The sequence below is a fragment of the Rhamphochromis longiceps genome, linkage group LG14, assembly GCF_057381845.1.
Source record: "Rhamphochromis longiceps isolate RC_006_pf linkage group LG14, R_longiceps_female_GT1.1, whole genome shotgun sequence".
Classification (NCBI taxonomy): domain Eukaryota; kingdom Metazoa; phylum Chordata; class Actinopteri; order Cichliformes; family Cichlidae; genus Rhamphochromis; species Rhamphochromis longiceps.
Genome location: NC_140570.1, coordinates 26,067,327 through 26,085,877, shown reverse-complemented (window position 1 = coordinate 26,085,877; position 18,551 = coordinate 26,067,327). Strand labels below are relative to the sequence as shown.

At 41.0% G+C, this 18,551-nt stretch overlaps 2 protein-coding genes across 2 annotated transcripts; one reads left to right on the top strand and one right to left on the bottom strand.

Moving 5' to 3' along the window:
* Positions 1-597: 597 nt before the first annotated feature.
* Positions 598-2,503, top strand: il12a (interleukin 12a). The gene is made up of 7 exons (XM_085429292.1): positions 598-616; positions 730-875; positions 1,002-1,091; positions 1,248-1,289; positions 1,397-1,540; positions 1,655-1,696; positions 1,833-2,503. The coding sequence occupies exons 1-7, from the start codon at positions 598-600 to the stop codon at positions 1,965-1,967; spliced, it is 618 nt and encodes a 205-aa protein (XP_085285418.1). The 3' UTR covers positions 1,968-2,503.
* Positions 2,504-2,735: 232 nt separating this feature from the next.
* On the bottom strand, positions 2,736-18,518 carry LOC146654180 (uncharacterized). Its single transcript, XM_085380226.1, has 17 exons — positions 18,466-18,518; positions 16,141-16,172; positions 13,537-13,569; positions 12,256-12,327; positions 11,703-11,732; positions 11,504-11,539; positions 11,074-11,115; positions 10,930-10,979; positions 9,938-9,990; positions 9,617-9,843; positions 9,239-9,492; positions 7,669-7,794; positions 6,854-6,989; positions 6,679-6,726; positions 6,511-6,582; positions 6,076-6,363; positions 2,736-3,998 (listed from the first exon to the last, which is right to left on the bottom strand). The coding sequence occupies exons 1-17, from the start codon at positions 18,513-18,515 to the stop codon at positions 3,970-3,972; spliced, it is 1,578 nt and encodes a 525-aa protein (XP_085236352.1). The 5' UTR covers positions 18,516-18,518; the 3' UTR covers positions 2,736-3,969.
* Between the last annotated feature and the right edge of the window lie 33 nt (positions 18,519-18,551).

Genomic DNA, 18,551 nt, shown 5'->3' with positions numbered 1-18,551 from the left:
TTTTCTCCCACTGCGCATGTCCGTCTTCTTCACGCTACGTCACTCCCTCTTGGCTGCTTCAGGCTGTAAACAACCCCGTGACCGTTTTCTAAGGGTTGTAAATATGTGCCCTCACATATAGTCTGAAAGTAAAGGCACTGGACATGGATGCTGAACGAATCTCAGCTTGTGAGTATATATAGTTTATCGAAAGTGCCCCTCATAGATGCTTCTTGTCAATCTGCAACAATCACATCGGCAAACTCCTTGTTTATTTTCCCCTAATATAAAAAAGATCTCAACGATTACCTCACTAGAAGGCTATTCATCATTGTGGACTTTTTTACACCTTGGTACATAGGAAATGCTCTCATAAATCGCGCATTAATTTTTCCCAGAGCTGGGTATTTAAGACTATTAATCAAAGAGAGAGAGAGAGAGATCTTTTGTTTTTCTTTCAACCATACAAAAAATTACATAATGATGTATGCTTTTAGTTTTAGTTAAGGGAATCCCCCCCCCCAGCTATTAAGTATATAAACCCCAGCATCATACGGAGACTGAAACAGTGCTGATTTACCAAGCTCTGACCAAGTTCCCTATCTGATCAGCAGTCTTATGGCAAACATTCAACTATGTAAGTCAGATAGGCTGTTATTTAAATTGCTCTGTTGCGTGCTCGTGCAAACTGGGTGTCGTAATGCCCGTGTAGACTCGTGCGTTGACGGCTGTTTCTCTCTTTCCTTGCAGACGTCGCCAGCTGTGTGCTGCTGCTGTCCCTGAGCTGGCGCACATCCGAAGCTCTCCCGGTGCCCGCACCGAGCCCGGGGACCGGCGGTCAGTGCGCCGACTTCTACAAGATGCTCCTGCTGAACATCTCAAAAGCTCTGGACAGCGTGAGTACAAATCTCAGCAGCGTGTGATTTTTGCTTGATTTTCCTCCCTTTTTTTTCTCGGTATCTGTGTCGTTTATCCGTGATTATTCTACTCTGTAGCAATAATTTCTTTACTGTGTATTACAGATTTATTTGAGTGATGGTATCCAATCGGAAAAAATTGAGATGAGGAATACTGGGGAGACCGTACTGGCCTGTGCACCCACTCTGACTCAGGTGAGCCTTTTCTCAAAGCAGCACAGTTTATGGGGACAGCTGACAGCTGTCATAATTTCAGTTCAGCTTTCACTGTGTTTTAATTGGTTGGGCAACTTCAAATGACTGTAGTGTAAACATTGCTGATTTTAAATGTCTGTTTGTTTTCCTGCACAGAACTTAGGTTGCGTGACACAAAGAAATTCTTCCTTCAGTGAGGTCAGTGTCAGACACACTGTATATTCTATAAAAAAGAAGCTATGATTCATATGCATGTGTTGGTATTGTAGCTGAAACTGAACGGGGTTTTCCCATTGTTTTGACAGACTGAATGTCTGAAGAACATAAAGAAGGACCTGCTCTACTATCACGAAGCGATTGCATCTTACCTCACAGGTCCTCTCAAAAATGGTCCAGAGGAAATTAGACTTCTGAGCCCAATCGTGGAAATCACAAAGAATCTCACAGAGGTGTGTTTATCTTGTAATTTCTTTTTTAAAATTGAGACATCGAGACTTCAAGGTGAAATAGTTTGAATCTCCTGGGAAGTACTTGTCTAACTAAATATTCCTCGGTTTATACAGAACTGCTTTCCGCAGCTGGACGTAGAGAACCTGCCCTCAAAGGTATTTTTATATTCTTTGTTCCATATTTACACCTTGTCTTTCAGTCTTTAGGATCACTGATCTTGAGTATTTGGGGTTTCTTTTCCTGAGACCTTATTGTCCTGCATTCACACTCTATCCTCTCCTGTTGTAACAGGATGCCAAAGTGTGGGGCAATGAGTCCTACAACAACCGGCTGGAGATGAATAAGATGATGAAAGGCTTCCACATCAGAGCCATCACTATCAACCGAGCCATTGGCTACATCTCCTCGGGAGACCACAGGAAGTAAACGTCCTGCAACCTCTTCAACTTCAGCCTCATCAAATAATAGCACAACAAATATCAAATCTCTATTATCACATCAGAACAAGCTGTCCTAATTAGTCACTACCATCTCTTTCAACTACTGACCAAGTTCTACAATGTACCTGCTGCACAACTGTCTGCACTGAAGGAAGTTTACTCAGGCATAAGCTAGCTGGTTCAACTCCAGTATCTTCATTCAGTAAGTGCTGAAGAATGTTCAAATTATCGTTACGCTTAGGCGTGAGTTATAATGATTTTATTTATTTATTTATTGCATCTATTTATTTATTTGATCTCCAGTTGTATTATTTATTGTTATTTAAATAAAGTATTTTGTTATCAAGCATCAAAGTTGAAGTGATTTTGATTGAAACTGTTCACCATCAGTTAGAAGTTAAGAAATGCAGTAAAAAAGAGACATGTAAGACACTTTCGGTTGTTTCCTTCAGTCAATAGCGCTTCGTTATTTCATCTCTTCTGCCAAGGCTACTGCCTGTTTCAAAATATACAAAAAGTAAATGAAGGGAACACCTGAACAATCTTAACTTTGATTTTTGTCTCGAGCTCGAATCCTACCCTTAAAGAACAGATGATTTTGTTTTCCACAGTATTCAGTTCTTCATGATCTGATTTGTTTCCTTTTATTTGAACAACGTTCTAATAATATTACGTAAAAACTAAGCAGCTGAAACTTGGTGAGACACGATCAAAAGCAGGAACTATTCTGTTTTGGTGTGAATTCGGATCACTTTCCTTAAAATGATGAAACAAACAGTGATTTCACTTGTTTTATGAAAAGTCTTTGGAGATTCTGACATGGTTTAAAAAGAAAAGGAAAAAACAACAACAACAAACACATTTGTAACAGGGATAAATTGGACTGTTAGTGGTATTTTTCTTTTAAGGAAACAACCCTTTTCTCTGAATGAAACATTGTGGTTTTCTCAAATAATGTTTACAAAAACATTTGCAATTGGTACCTGAAAGATTTCCACAGATGTTCCTGCTGATTTTATTGTACTTAATCGTACCTGAGGTCTAGATCTGCGAAATAATCCTCAAAAAACTGAATTAAAATATACATTGCTTAGTTTTAGCTGCACTCACACAGGTAAAACACCTAAATTTATCCCTGAATCCCAACATGCTGCATTTTTGTTTTTCATAAAGATTACACATTTGGGGGGGAAAAAAAAAAAAAAAAAAGAAAAGCATTCAAGCCTCCGGAGGGCAGGACGTAATTCCCAGTTAAACATAATCAGCATCATTTTCTGGTCCTCGTGCACAGCTGTTTTACAGAGTCACGGTTATCGCATCAAATAAAGGACATGTAGACAAAAAACAGACATAACTGGCTTTAAAAAAACATGAGTGACAATGAAATGGAATCTATTTACAGGAAATAGTGCGGACAAGTTTACAAAAACACAAACTAGTTTCATAGTTCAGTCTGTAATTCTGTGGACAGTCATTTTCACGTCCACGTGATATAATGCCTAATTGTTTTATAAAAATTCCCACAAGCCCAACATTCAAAAGTGAAAGAACACACACAAATGGATGGATTTTTCCAGATGTCTTTGCAGTTTCAACACTGCAGCACCAAACATTTACATCTGTTACTGGCTACATAATTAGCTACTAAACATCTCAATGACCTCTACGCCTCTACTGGTCATTTTTTTTACCTGCTTAAATATAAAGGTAAGCTAATTTATTTCTGTATCCTTAGATACAGCACAGTTGGTTCTGTACTCACCACAGAACCCAAGAAAACTACAGCTGACCTAAAGAAGGGAAACAAAAGGAAATGATTCCTTTTTATGAAATGCAGAACTATAAACAAATCAGTTTCATATCTAGAAAATATTCAAAGAGAAATGCAAACTGAAGGGAGACGTTAACTCTGCTCTGTTGTGTTCCTGAGATCGTTTCTTCCCGCCGATGATATCCAAGAGTAATGGAATTCATTTTCATTTTCCCTTTCACTTTACCGCTTCGTTAACCATCATATCTGAAAACAACAAACAACAAATAATGAATTAAGATTCTGTACCATCCTTTGAGTTTGAATTTTCAGTGCTCTTCACCTAAAGAGTGAAAGAGCTGCTGAGACAGTAATATTTGTACTGCAGTACATAGAATCGGTGGGATTGTCATGCATACTTTATTTAGGTAAGTAGCAAGAAGTTTCAGCTCATCGCAAACACAACTACTCTGATGAGTTGGCCTCTGGGAGCCTGTCCCATTCTACGGTTCCTGGAAATGAGCCTTTTGTATTTCGGGTTCCCCTGTCCTAACCGTGATGGGTTTTAGAACAGTTTTTTGGTTAGATGCCTGAAATAAAGTCAGTGACTAACAGAAGCTTGGAGTATTTTTTACAGTTTGTTTTAGAGTAAAAGTTGTTCGTTAACAAGCGGTTTCATGATCCTTCAGACATTCACGTCATCACACTGAACATGCCTAAGTTATAAACTCCGATGTTAGGATTTTACTTTTCTCCAAGAATCGCAAACTTGCGAGCCTCATTTGGTAAAAGATTTTAATTATTTACACCTATTAAAAAGTAAAAATATACTAAAAGAAAAAACCCAAAACACATAAAAGTACAAGAATTGGTCAAGATTGTCTTGCTGAATGAAACATGTACAGTCATAACCTTTTATTTCCCAGTTTTGTTTTGCAATTATCCACGAAGTGGAAAAGTCCCACTGTTTTTTTTGTTTGTTTGTTTTCAAAGGGAACCAGGTGTGGTCCTCAGTCCCAGGGTTAGCCTACAAAAATACATCAAATAAAATATGTCATCTCACTAGTACTGTATTTTTCTGGGCTTTTGGTGTATCCAGGGGATATCTGGACTAAGATTTTCCTTTCCACCAGCTAATATTTGTTTGACTAATGCAGAAAAACAAGATAAATCATCAGCAGACCATAGCTGATGGTTATCTGATGCATTTTCTCAAATGGCATCCATCTTTTGTGCTCCGTGGAAAGGACTGTTTATCTGCATGTAACCGAAGCTTGCTCAAACATTACCAGCTTATGCATACTGATAACAAAAGGCTTGTCCCTTTTGTACAGATTCTACATGAGCCTGTGCAGATGGCTATTTGTATACACTGCTCTAAAATATGAAAAGGAACACTTTTTAATCTGAGCAAAGCATCAAGTCAGTTAAAGTTCTGGGATTTTGTCCTGGTCAGTTAATCAGCAGAGGGTGTTGTTAATCGGTTTCAGCTGCTTTGGTGTTAATGAAATAAACAACAGGTGTTGCAAGAGGAGGAACAATGAGACAACCCATAAAACAGGAATGTTTTACAGGTTGAGGACACTCGCATTTTTTCCCTCCTCAGCTAGGGTCAGTGTCACCGCTGGTAGCAGTTGGCCATACCTGGACCCAGCAGGTCAATACGTGCCTTTGCGATTGACCGGCAGAGTCTCAAGAGCATGGAGGAGATTCCAGGAGACTCTTATTTAGCAAGCTTACCCTGAGCACGTGTGAGAGAGGCTGGAGAAGCCGCGGAGAAGGTTATGCTGCTTTTAACGTCGTTCAGTTACCCGTTAACCGGTTTGGTGGTGGGTCAGTGATGGTCTGAGAGACGCACGAACCTCTGCAGGTTAGGCAACGGCACAATGACTGCAGTTAGATATCAGGATGAATTCCTTGAATCGTATTGTCACACCCTAGACTTGTGCAGTGGGTACTGGCTTCCTCCTGCTGCCCGATCACACGTGGAGAGGCTATGTAGGTGAATGCATTTATACCCCTGACTCGCTGCCTGACTAAATCCAATCGAGCACCTCTCAGGTGTTCAGTGATGCCCTAGTCCAGATATGGGAAAAGATCCCTCAGGATACCAAGCATGTGTGGGTCATACAAACTACTTCCTGCAATAAAATTTTGGTAACACAGACTAGTCTGCTGGATTATTTTTTTACTTTGATTTTTGGGGTGTCCCTGAATTCAGCCCTCTGTAGGTTGATCAGTTTGATTTTCCATCTAACAACAATTTGATTGGTTGACTTTTACATGCCTGCTCTTCACGAGCATTCATCACCATCTTAAATTGTTTAGGTTTGCAGTGTTGTACCTTGTAATGTCTGATGAACCTCATTTGGCAAGTCATCCAGCTCCTTCACACTTTCCAAAAGATTCCTAGCCGTGGCTTCTCCCGAATTCCTGTTCTTCCACATCAACAGCATCTTCAACTTCTGCATGGTCACATCTGTCTCTGCTGTCTGGATATTATCCAGCTCCTTGGAGGTAACATCTAGAAAGATAGCCACCTGTTTCCACTCCTTCCCGAGCCGCTTGGCCACCTGTAGCAGCTGCTTCTCTGACATGTCCTGGCCCTGAGTGGCCGCTGTTTTCACTCCATCTGGAGAAAGATGCACATAAACACATGGGTATTTGTTTTTAGTAAGATTTTAGGCATATCTGGAATAGTTCAGGTGTGAACTGTTGACTTGGCCATAAAGTTGTTCATGAAGTTTTGCTGAAATCACAGTCAGACACTTAAAGATACCTGGCTCGTCTTGCATTCGAGTTCTTTTAAAGGCTAGTTCGTCTTCTGAGGGGCTGCTGCTTCTCTGTCTGCCTATTTCAGAGACAGATATAACATCAGTTAATGTTTTCAAGCTAAAAACGTGCTAAAGTCTAATCGGATTACAAAAAAGTGAAAGAGCCAGCATACTGTTTGTCCTTTTCCGCGGCTTCTTCTCAGTGTTATCCACACAGTCACCTAAGGGAAGAGCAAAAGATGGACGTGGACCAGTGAATCCTTTTTGGTTTATTCGGTTTTCGGTCAACATAAACACAAACTTCCAAAAGACAAAAGTGTCTCCAAAGTAAGACTCATGCACCGGTACCTTCTCTGATGGTAGCAGACCATACAGTCTCCTCAGTGTTAATCTCTATGAGAGACAATTTAAATGGAGGGTGCTGCTCAAAGAAAGCCTCAAAGTAGCCCTTCATCTTAGTGACTGCAAGGGTGAATTTCAGTTCCTGTACAGAGACACACAGACACAACTTAGCTGTGTAGTCAGTGAAATACAAAAGCAAAATCTTATAAATGAGATCAAATCAAAAAGCACCTTTGGACGAGTCTGAACTACTTCTAGCTCTCCTGCTATTTTTAGATCTTTCTGTGGAAGTCCAGTTCTAACCAATGTGTCTTGTGCAGACATCAAACTTCACTGTCAACCTGGCGAGACTTTCCCGTCGTGGATTAGCAAAGATAATGAAAGCTGGCTTTCCAGCTATGGCCAACAGACCAAGTAGCATTTTCTAGTTAAAGAATCCACAGGAAAGGAACATGTTTGTCTTTCTTTTAGCCACCCAGATATTCATCAGGTTGTTTGTTGTAAATTTGTCATTGCAGACTCTAATGCTACTCTAATCTCCTCAAGTATCTGAGGGAGAACATTTGATGAAGTCTTCTTCTCCAAAAAATAATATTTCGTATTAGAGTCACCATTTTTGCACCAAGGAGAAGAAGATCCAGCTTGCCTTGCTGGCTGAATGTGGACAGAATGGGACTAACACTGAGCAATCAAAAATAGCAGCAGTGCTGGAAGCCGCCCTGAGGTGCACAAGGAGATCACATTGAAAGCCCAAATTTAAGACGTGTAAGGTTTTTGCTTTTTGATCCACGTAAATTGCAGATTTGTTGAGAGACACACACCTGAGGTTTGATGTCTCCCTCCGGCTCGCTCAGGAGACGATACGTTCCCTCGTCCAGCTTGCACGTGGGAGGCTTTACTATTTCAATGTAGCGAGTCTTGTAGCCCCGCACCTGATTCTTTATATCCTAGTTTAAAAAAAACATAGCTGGAGTTCAGTTTGTAGGCAACGATGACAGAGAAGTTACTAAACTGAGGGCGTCTCATAAGGACTCAGAGTTCACGGTGAATGACGGTAGGACAGAGCGACGGGAAAACAGCAGCAATGGAAAAAAAGACATCATACGGGGAAAAAATAATCAATGCATTTTTAGAAATAGCCCTTTTTTTAGGTTATAATAAATGAATGACTATTCACCAGCAACATCCTCAAAAACAAACACACATGCTCACAAAACCACAAACACTTCCTGAGTGAGTTCAGTAGTTCAAGTTTTTAAAAAAAAAAAAGAAAAACACCAACAGCTTTACAGCTTTAATGTCATGTAGCTGTCATATTTACACGGTACACTTACAGTAACGCAAACACTATTTTGGCCACTGACATTTTTCTTTTATTTTGATATGACTCTTTGTTTTAAGAAGATGAATACTCGAATCATTTCCCTGCACAAACCCTGCGCTTCACTGTAAATAACTAAATGACAGTTGGTTTACTAAGGCCGGTAGCACAAATTGTAGCTGAAATACAAAATCCTGGAAATCTGCACCATTGAAGCTGTTGGCAGTTCGACTAATTAACAAAAAGTGGAAGCTACATTTCGAACAAATTTCTACAAAATTTCAATGGTGAGGTATTTTTCTGGAGTTTCGTCCAGAAAGAATTGGCCGTGACTGAAAAACACAAGGAGACTTTTGATGGTCTCATGAATGGAATATTTCTGTGTGCTGCTCCTGCAACGAAGGTATTTTTGCTGCAGTTTTATTTTTGAACTCTACTCAATGTAAAGAAAAATTCCTCAATTGAAACACAGAATTTACTTTTCACTTTAAGAGAAACATCATGAGAAGTCGGTCAAAGCGTTGGCCGGTCGTGTTCTTCTAAAAGTGGGCAGTTAACGGTTTTATATCTATACACACACATACATATGCATTTTCTATAAATGTGAAACTGATTACTGTCCTCAGTCGTCTGGGTTTAGCATGTGCATTTGTTAAACATGTGTGTTTGTGGTCAGGCATGATCAGAAAATAACCTTGTGTAACCATGTGCATGCTGCGTTAGTGCAAGGTAACTGCAGTATTTCGTTATGGAACAGAAACAGATACTGGGAGGGGAAAGAAGTGCTGAATCCCAGTTACACTTTTAAGAATGAAAATAAACAAGGCACTTTTTTTAAATCGTGTCACTAACAATTGCCAATGCCCGTTTCAAAGAAGTGTGCTCTAACTGGATGTTGTGGAAATGAAGACAGAGATAGAGAAAGAAAACAGGATCCTGAAACCCGAGGAGGGTTTGGTTAAATTTGACCAAATTTCCAAAACCATATGTCAGGTTTGGAAATACACCGCAAGTCTACTGACAACCAAAACAGAGCTGGTTGGAGATCTTTCTAAAAAAACACCACTTACCTTGATGTCAGACGCACTGTTTGTGCCCAGATAAACGTGGAAGCTGTAGCTGTTGTTGTCAGTGGTGAGCTGCTTGTAGACCAGAACCACCCCATGATGCTCTACAGCCTGGCTCGTCTGAATGATGGGACCAACGGGCGATAGGGACGTCACATTCCACTTAACGTGGCTCCCTGAGTGATCCACTGTAGGCTCGATGACTGGACGGTTGCCCTTTATGTGCAGGACACTGAATGTCATGTCATTGTCAGTATCTGTGATATAAGACAGAAAAACAACATTTCACATTTAAACTGAGTAGTTATTGTTGTACCGAGTCAGAACTCTTGCTTCATTCACACAGCGTAAATGTGCTGGGTGAATGCCCTACGAGCTTACGAGCAAGGCAGATGGAGTGTGGGAACTGGATGGACTTGAGGACAGACGCGTCCTTATTGACTGTGTCCACATTGAAGATGGGTCCAGCAAACTTCCAGGAGTCATGTAGAAAGGCGCCAAACTTGGACCAGGATAAGACAGAGTACCGCACAAGAACGCGCTCGGACGCTTCAAAAACCAGACCAGTGACCGAACACTCATATGTGCCCTCTTCTTCTAGCTGCACCCTGAAAGACACAAACACAGAGTCAGTGATGCTGAGCTATCAGAGCTGAACAAAATAAACGTGAGCATGATGCATGGAGACAATGTTCCACTTACTGCAACCGCCCCTTGGACAGTCTCTTCGGGGTAACGAGCTCACTGCCATGGCTCTGTGAAAAGCAAACAACAGCAAAGCACACAGTAAGGACAGAAACAGGTAAAAGAGTGTGCTACAAAGCAAGATTAATGGCTTAGCAAGCCGTCTCAAGCTTAAAATCAGAGTTTTCTGTGTCATAAAAGTGTTTTTTTTTTCCCAGCTAAAACACCGTATTATATTATGCCAAATATAACCTGGTCAGCAGCAGGTTATGTTCAGAGTTTGGGTTTAAAATCAGCTGAAAGTGCCAAGTTTAGACTGATTCTTCTCTTCTCACAGAATGATTTAAAAACTACTGAATAAAGTACAAACCGTGTGTCTCATTGCCACAGGAATGTGCATGTGTTAGTTTGGTGATGAAGAAAATGTTTTAACGTAGCTACTAAAACAGAGAAAACACATTCGATCGATAAAACTAATTTCACTTTGATCTGCTGACAAACTAAAGCCATCTCCACGTCTCCATTATTAGGCTTTGGAACAATAAGCTTTAAGTTTCAGAGGTCTAATGTGTAGCCGTCACCTTAGAAAGAAACAGCACAGGGAGCGTTTTCAGGGATGTGTGATAAATCCCAAGATTAAGGATTCTCTGCAGCTTTAATCTTTGTCTTATTTTCAACAGTGTTTACAGTGTTTTACATCATCTGATAATATTTCTGATTGGAGTGGGCTGCACTCCTGGGGTAATTTTGTGTGTAAAAGAGTGATATGACCCGTGAAACAATCCTTTTTTCAGGCCTGAAGCTTAATCTGATAACTGCCGCCTTGACACCCGTTATCTCTAACAGGGGTTTCAGGTTTTGTCGAGCCAGCTAACGCACAGAAAGCCTGGCTGTGTTGAACTTTGTTCAGGGTGTAACCCTGTGATGAAGACAGAATTAAGGGTCAGACGAAGTTAAACGGTAGCTGTAAAATCGCATTTTGTCAGATAGCACCTGGTTTCTGAGCTCACCTGTTGGACGGCTTTGCATTTTTCACAGCATGACTTGAAGGGCCTCTCATCTGTCAGCACACATGGCAACAAACGAGAGGTTATTCATGAGCCGGGCAACACTATCATGAGTGCAGCGTAGCGCATTACTTGGCATGGGCTTACCTTTCCCATTTAACACCCCTGCTTCAGGTCCAGCACCTGCCTCTGTGAGGTAAATGGATTCTGATCAGCAACTATCACATGAGAATCTTACAGGCTGAAATCCAATTTTAAGCCTCTGAGATATCCCACAAACAAATTTTGCAGCCAGTCCCAGGGTGTGTGTGTGTGTGTGTGTGTGTACGCGAGTGTGTGGATGTTTGCGAGAGGGTGGAGTGTGTTCAGTTACATTTTAGTTTTGATTCCTTAATTAAAAAGCCAGCTGAATCTGATATTTGTGACATAATTATGTAGTACTACTGCCAGTAAAACACAGTTGTGACCATAGACTACTGAGTCATCGCTAAGGTTTAGGCAGCTCCTACAAGCAGGCACGAACATCTACATGTACACAAACAAGCAAAATAAGAGTTTATTTCCTGGTGTGTCTTACTGTTTATAGAGTCTCCTGCATGGGCTTCTTCATTCTCTGGATAGGAAACAAAGCAAATTGAAGGATTTATAGAAAACTCTTGAAACCAAAATGCAACACATCAAACAGGCACTTCTGTTGACTTTAAACTCATTCATTTAATCAGCGGCAACACGAGGAGCCATGAAGTAGTGACTCTGGTGAGTCAAACAGATCTTACCTTCCTCTTCTCCATCCCTCTCAGTGCCTCCTGTTGAAAGATTAAATGACAAGGAAAAGAAGAAGCAGGAATATTAATGGAAATAGTTCAACTTTTTGCAGCATGCATTCATTTCCTGGGACATCTTTGAGAAAAATCGGCACTTTATAAACAACGCCTAATATAAAAGATACCACTAGCAGCTCGTTAACTTAGCACAAAGGGCAGAAGCAGGGAAAGGTCAAAACCAACTCTGCCCACAGCACCTGTGAAACTCACTAATTATAACAATTTATCTTGGGTTTTTCCCCCCACCTGATGACAAAACTTCAGTACGTCACTGCCCCAGAGTGTCATCTTAGCAACAGTTTTATTCAGATTAAACAACGTGTCGCTTAACGAGTTTTAGAGGAGCTGGAAGAATAAAGAAAAGGTGTTTAAATCTATCCAAAGCAAAGGTGACACTTGCTGTCTGGATATTCATATTACCAAGGAAAACAAGAGTGTGATTTTTCTCATTGTCCTTTCCAAAAAGAAAAATTATTCCATCAAGTTATGAAAATGTGGCTCTCACCATAAGCCTCATCCTCCTCTGAATTGTTGTCTTCGTCCTCTGAGCTCTCGTCAGTGGATGTTCCTGTGTTTTCTGTTCAACAAATCGATGTGCAGAGTATGTGTTAAAAGAATTTATCTTTAATAAAAAATAAAAGAGATTCATGCCACAGCTGGCTAAACATACAGTGCTGTGAAAAAAGGCTTGAGCACCACTTATTTCTTTTTATATTGCTTCCAGGGAGCCATGCGGTCTAGTCTTTTTAAAGTGGACTATGGCGACGGTTCTCCTGGCTTCCTGAAAGTCTATCAAAGATCTAAAAGACCTAATTTTCACTCTAGTTTTGTAACTTTATTTTCAGAAGAATGTTTTTGTTTGCTACAACCAATTTTTAAATTGTATATTTAGGACCTTTGTCACTAGCAGGCAGCCACAATGTTGTACCATCCCTTTAGGTGAATCTACAAAACAAATGTTTACACAGTTCAGCAGACATACAACAGTATTTTGCACCAGCAAGGTGATTCTCAAAGAGCTATTAGCCAAAGATTTGACATATTTCATCATGACGTACTTAAAAACAAATATGAGGAAACTGGCCAAAAGAAGTGGCAGAGCTAGAAAACCATCTATAGCGGATTAACTGTATCTGAAATTCACGTCCTTAAGAAATAAGAAAAAATACTTAAGAAAGGGGAAACAGGAAGAAAAACTTGGGGTGTGCTAAATTACACAAGAACTGCAAGGGCAATAGAGGCAACAAAATTTGAAAGATTTGGTTCAAATCATCATGTGAACAGAAGAGATGCTGTCATAGGGGATTTTTGCCAAAATTGATGGAATTACAAAAGCAGAAAAGTATCATCAGACTTTGATCCACCATGCTATGCCATCTGGAAAGAGTCTGGGGGCACAGCTTGACAATGAAACATATACATGCCAATGTAGTAAAAGCAAACCTGGATAGAAAAACACAGAGTGAAACCAGCATCAGTCATGGACTGGCCCCCCCAGAGCCAAAGAAGAGCTTTGGATGTTCTTCGAGAAGCGTGAAGAAATATTTCTGAACACTACTTGAAGGAATTACAAGAAAGCTGGGTCAGAGAGTTCAGGCTGTGTTGAAGAATAAAGCTGGTCATCCCAAATACTGACTTTCAACTCTATTTTTGCCTCAAATGTAGTATTTCCATGTGTGCTTGAACGTTGCAATAAATTGCTGAACCCATTTCCAATTTTGTAAACAAAATATAAAGAAATGAGGGGTGGCTCAAGACTTTTGCACAGTGCGATATTTGTGCTTACCTGAACCGCTGCTGTCATTTTCTGCCAGATTATCTGTAAACAGATTAGTGAAAACGTTGAGACAGCTGCTGGTTATTTAGAAAAATCTGATGCAATAATTTCAAAATGTGAGAAAATCCAAAAACATTTATTTCCCCCAATTTTATTACTCACTACTACACATATGTCATTGTGATTGTCATTATGGCATCATCACTACTACGGAAACTAGAATACTTTAAATGGTTTGATAATCAACCCCCTCTTTAGTCATACTGCCCAGGACCCTGACAGCTGTCAGAGAGAAAAAAGCTGCTGTTGTTTTACCAGAAAAGCAACCATAATCCTGCAGTAAAAATAGAAACAACCAATAGTATGTAAATCGAGGGAAAGCTAAATTATTCAGACAGTTTCTTCTTCTACTTCCCCCACAAAGAAAAACACCTATTTAAGAGAAAGTAAGCCTCAAGCGCTCAACACTCACATGGTTTAAAAGTCAGAAAAAAAAAAAAAAAAAAAACTAGAGTGAAGCATGTGATGCATCACAAAAATAAGTACAGGATTAGAACAGGTGCAGCCCCAGTGAGAAACCTCCAGTTTTAGTTTACTTCTAGGTTCGTGCAGTGTGTGGTTCTAATTCATATTAGTCACCAAAAAGCCCTGAGCAGGGCTGAAGTACACCAGCAGTTTTTTATAGATGCGTCATTCACGGCAGCTGAACCGCAGCACCCCGTGAACAAGCCTGTGATAAGTGCAATGCATTAACATTCTGGCACATTTACGTAGATGGGGTCCAGAGGAACTGCTGCTGCTTCTCTCTTCCCAGCAGCACTGACTGTCCGTGGACCGGGCCATGTGGCCGAGCGCCAGGCTGGCTAATGGATGGAGCCCCTCCTCATCTGGCCCAGAGAGTTTTATCTTAGACTAACAAGCAGATGCTGTCTTTGCAGCTCCGCTCACAGCGCCTCCCTCATCAATCTTTCTGTCTCACTTTGCTCAATCTGTCTGCCTCACCTCTCCCTGCACTTTCTTCTCCATGCCTCTCTCCCTTGTCCTCATATGCCTCCTATGGCCCATCTCATTCACTGCAGCTGTTGCTGCTGCTGCTGTCTCACAGCTGAGCCAGCGGGCATCCCTCTTATTTGTCGTTTGGGCATGGCTGCTTCCCTTCATCAGGCTGACAAATAAGGTGGAGAGCAAGTGCCCGCACAGATGCACACATGCAGATGCAATCACAAATATGCAGAGAGTGCTAGAGGCTGTGTGCAACCTCAAGGATTTGGTTAGTATTGAAAGGTGTTAGCTGCCATCTGCTGGCTGAAAACCATAATACAGGAAAAAAAACAGAAAGAGGTTAATGGGTTCTTTTTGTGACTTATTAACTGACTCATTACTCCACCAGTAGATTTAAAGCTATCAAAATAAGTCAGCTTTGTCAGATCCATACTGGAATTCATGTTTTGGAAATATTATTTGAAAGACTGTAGATGTTTAGTGAATCTAAATATACATTTCTCCTACTTTAAATAAGACTAAACTACCAAACACTGGAAATGTGATATCCAATCCAGCTTCGAGTCAGGATCAGACTGATATCGATTTACAGTGTACCTGATATCAGAATGGTAACATACACTCGCTGGCCAATTTTTAAGTACACCTGTTGAATCGCTTGTAACCACAATCAGCCAATCGCCTGACAACAAGTCAAAACATCTAGGCACGTAGACACGTTCAGGATAACCTGCTGAAATTCAAACTGGGCATCAGAACGAGGAAAAAAGGTGATGTACGCGGTTTTAAACATGGAATAGTTTTTCAGAAACTGCTGATCTTCTGGGGGTTTCCTCACATAACCATCTCTGGGGTTTACAGAGAATGATCCAAAAAAGGGGAAAATATCCAGCGAGCATCAGTCCTCTGGCTGAAAATGCCCTGTTGATGTCAGAGGTTAGAGGAGAATGGCCTCACTGCTTTTTGCACCTCGTTACACTCGAGCTATCTGAATGCAAAATGGGCTGCAGCATCATCTCCCCGTTAGCTTAGAACACAGGATTGGACAAACATTGCCTGGTCTGATAAGTCTTACATTCTGCTGTTACATTCAGATGGCAGGGTCAGGTAGGGCGAAAACAAGATGAAAGCATGGATCCATCCTGCCTGGCATCAACACTTCTGGCAGGTGTAACATTTTCCTGGTTGGTGACCATCCCTTTATGACCACAGTGAACCTTTTTTCTCCATATTAAAAAGCTCAAATTATCTCACACTGGTTAATTAAACATGACTGTGAGTTCGCTGTACTGAAATGGCCTCCACAGTCACCAGATCTCAAGGTAATAGCGAAACTTTTGCATACGGTGTTACAAGAGATTCAAATCATGAAGCAGCAGCTTTCAAGCCTTTCATGCAAATGATATGGAAACAAGGACAGCAAACAAGAAAGGTGAGCCAGCTGGGAAAATATAACGAAAGGACGAGTAAAACAAAATACAAGAAGTGATAAATAGATGAGGATGCACACTTTTCAAATAGCAAGAGAACAACTGAGAGCTCAAAGAAAATGAAAACATGAAGAGCTGCTGAAAGAGAGGGCAGGAAAGCAATGAACCGGCTGGTGTTTACCTTTGTTCTCAGGTGCGGGGATATCGCCGTCTCTGTAAGGCAGAAGAGATAACATTCAGACAAATATAAATCAAACAGAATTCTCCAGCCGTGTAAGATTCAAAGTGCTTTTTTATTTATTTTTGTTTTTAAAAATTGTGCAGCTGCAGGATCACGCAGTAGCCGGTACTTCTCCTTTTCTGTACGGCTGAGTAAATCAGTCAAAGAGGAAGTGTGTGGCTAAACGGCCTGCATCACACTTTCTCACGAAACTCCCTTCTCTCAAACGCTTTCAAAGCAGTGTTGATAGCAAAGGAAAGAGCTGAGGAAACATACAGGCTGGGTCTGTTTCCCATTCAACAACTCAGGTTAGACTCTTTTCATTTATGGCTTTATCATAAGACAGCATCAAGCAGAGCGTAAATATGGCTGTCTATTTTCAGGGCCATTGTGTAATATTATAATCATACAATGTTAGCTCGCTAATTATTGACTTTAAGCACTTTGTTACTTTGTCCTACACATTTTTATGCACATGACAAGTTTTATCAAATATAAACAAAAGACTGATAAACAGATCGCACCACACTAAACATCACTGCAAGCATCTGCAGTATGGTACTGCTCCTATATTCTTCTTAATGCTGCAATAATATATTCAGTGACAGCACTCAGACTTAGATATTAGATACCAGTCTTCCTGACTGTAAACACCAGCCGGTTCATTGTAAACAAAGCCAGACACGAACGCTGTCCAAGTGTTCGTATATGCTGTGTGAAGACTGGAGCAACCTGTTGATGCAGTCAGAGCAAGACGAAACACGCCTGTTCAAGGGTAAAAAAAAAAAAGAAAGCCAACCCCACAAGAAGAACGAGTTCACCACCAGCATGTGTTAAAAGAAAAAATAGGTCAGCCTTTGTTTTTTCCTGTCTCACTCTCGCTCTGCTGCAATTATATCCAAATGAAGCAAATGAATCAGGAAGCCTGGATTATTACCAAAGATCAAGAAGTGATACTTTATTTCTTTTGCTTGGCGGCTGTTTCGCCTGATAAGGAGCTGAGGCTTTCCTTTGTTTTTAAACATCTGTCCAGGAAGCTGAACTTTTTTCCTCTCTCTCTTTCTCTCTGCAAGGTCATCTCATCAGCGCCTCTGCCATACAGTCTCACAACAACACCACTGGGGTCATTGCCATGGTAATAGTAGTCATCTCTTCCTGTATGAGTCCTCATGCCTCCTATGATCTTACATGTTTAGAAATTAAAAACATACTCGATAACTCAAACTTCTGTGTGGTTTGTCTGTTTGTTTCTGCTTAAAGATAAAGCCCGGATCATGTCACAGTCGCAACAGCTTCCCACAAACAGCACAGAGAGGAGTGCGTTTGTGTATAGATAAACAACTGTCACATAGCACCAGCAGTGGAACAAAAGAGCCGCCCTTTGTCCCGGTCATTTATTGTCCAGACTTTACTGCTTTTATTGCATTTACAGCAAGTTAGAAATCTCTAATCAAATCATAAAGTGAAAGTTGGCCTTTTCCTGCTATAGCCTCACAAACAAAGCTGGAGTTGGAATAATTTCTATCACATTTAACAGATTCATAGATCTTTAAGGTCTTTTGGCATCTGATCATGTGTTTGGGGACTTTTCCTGCCAGGTGGGGCGTGATGCCGTGCGAGTAACTCAGTAGCTCCGATGACAATGAGTCATCAGTATCACTTCACCTGTCTGTGGCTCACGGATGAACTGATGGTGAATATAACAGAATCACTAAAGACAACTGTATGAATTAGAAGAGTACAGTCGGTTAAAACCCGCCGAATAATATCTCAAAGCATCACCAAGCCGCGTGGGCACTGTCGTGTTTCGCTCTGCGCTGCACTTTAATGTGAGGCTGTGCATTAACGTGAACGAAAACCGATGTTTATTGTGTGTTTTTAATTGAACTAAACTGTTGCATAAGCTTTGCTTTACAGCTTCAGCTTTGGCACGCGCTACCAACTCGCTCGGTGATACGTTGTTGTCACACACAATGTTTAACAACAGAGCGGCGCGAGCGCACAGACACCAACAAAGAGATTTTAAACAGACCGTGTTTGCAACGAGGAAGCGAAAACTAGGCAGACATATATTGTTGTTGTTATTGTTTCATGAAATGCACGAGCAGATGAGCCCCGAAAAGACTACAGCGACAATGACTCCCACTTCCTGTGCGTGGGGGACGAGAGGCGAGATTTTTAGCTCTGCATCCACGCCGATTCGCCCAAAACTGTTCACAATTGAAAAACACAAACCGCCGCGGATCGCGCACAGCAACGCTTTCCACTGATCTAGTAACAACTTACCCATCCTCGAGGTGGCAAGCCGCACCGCAGCTGGCCATCTCCGCCACCATCCTCCGTCTGTGGCCCCGTTATGCTTTCTCTTCTTC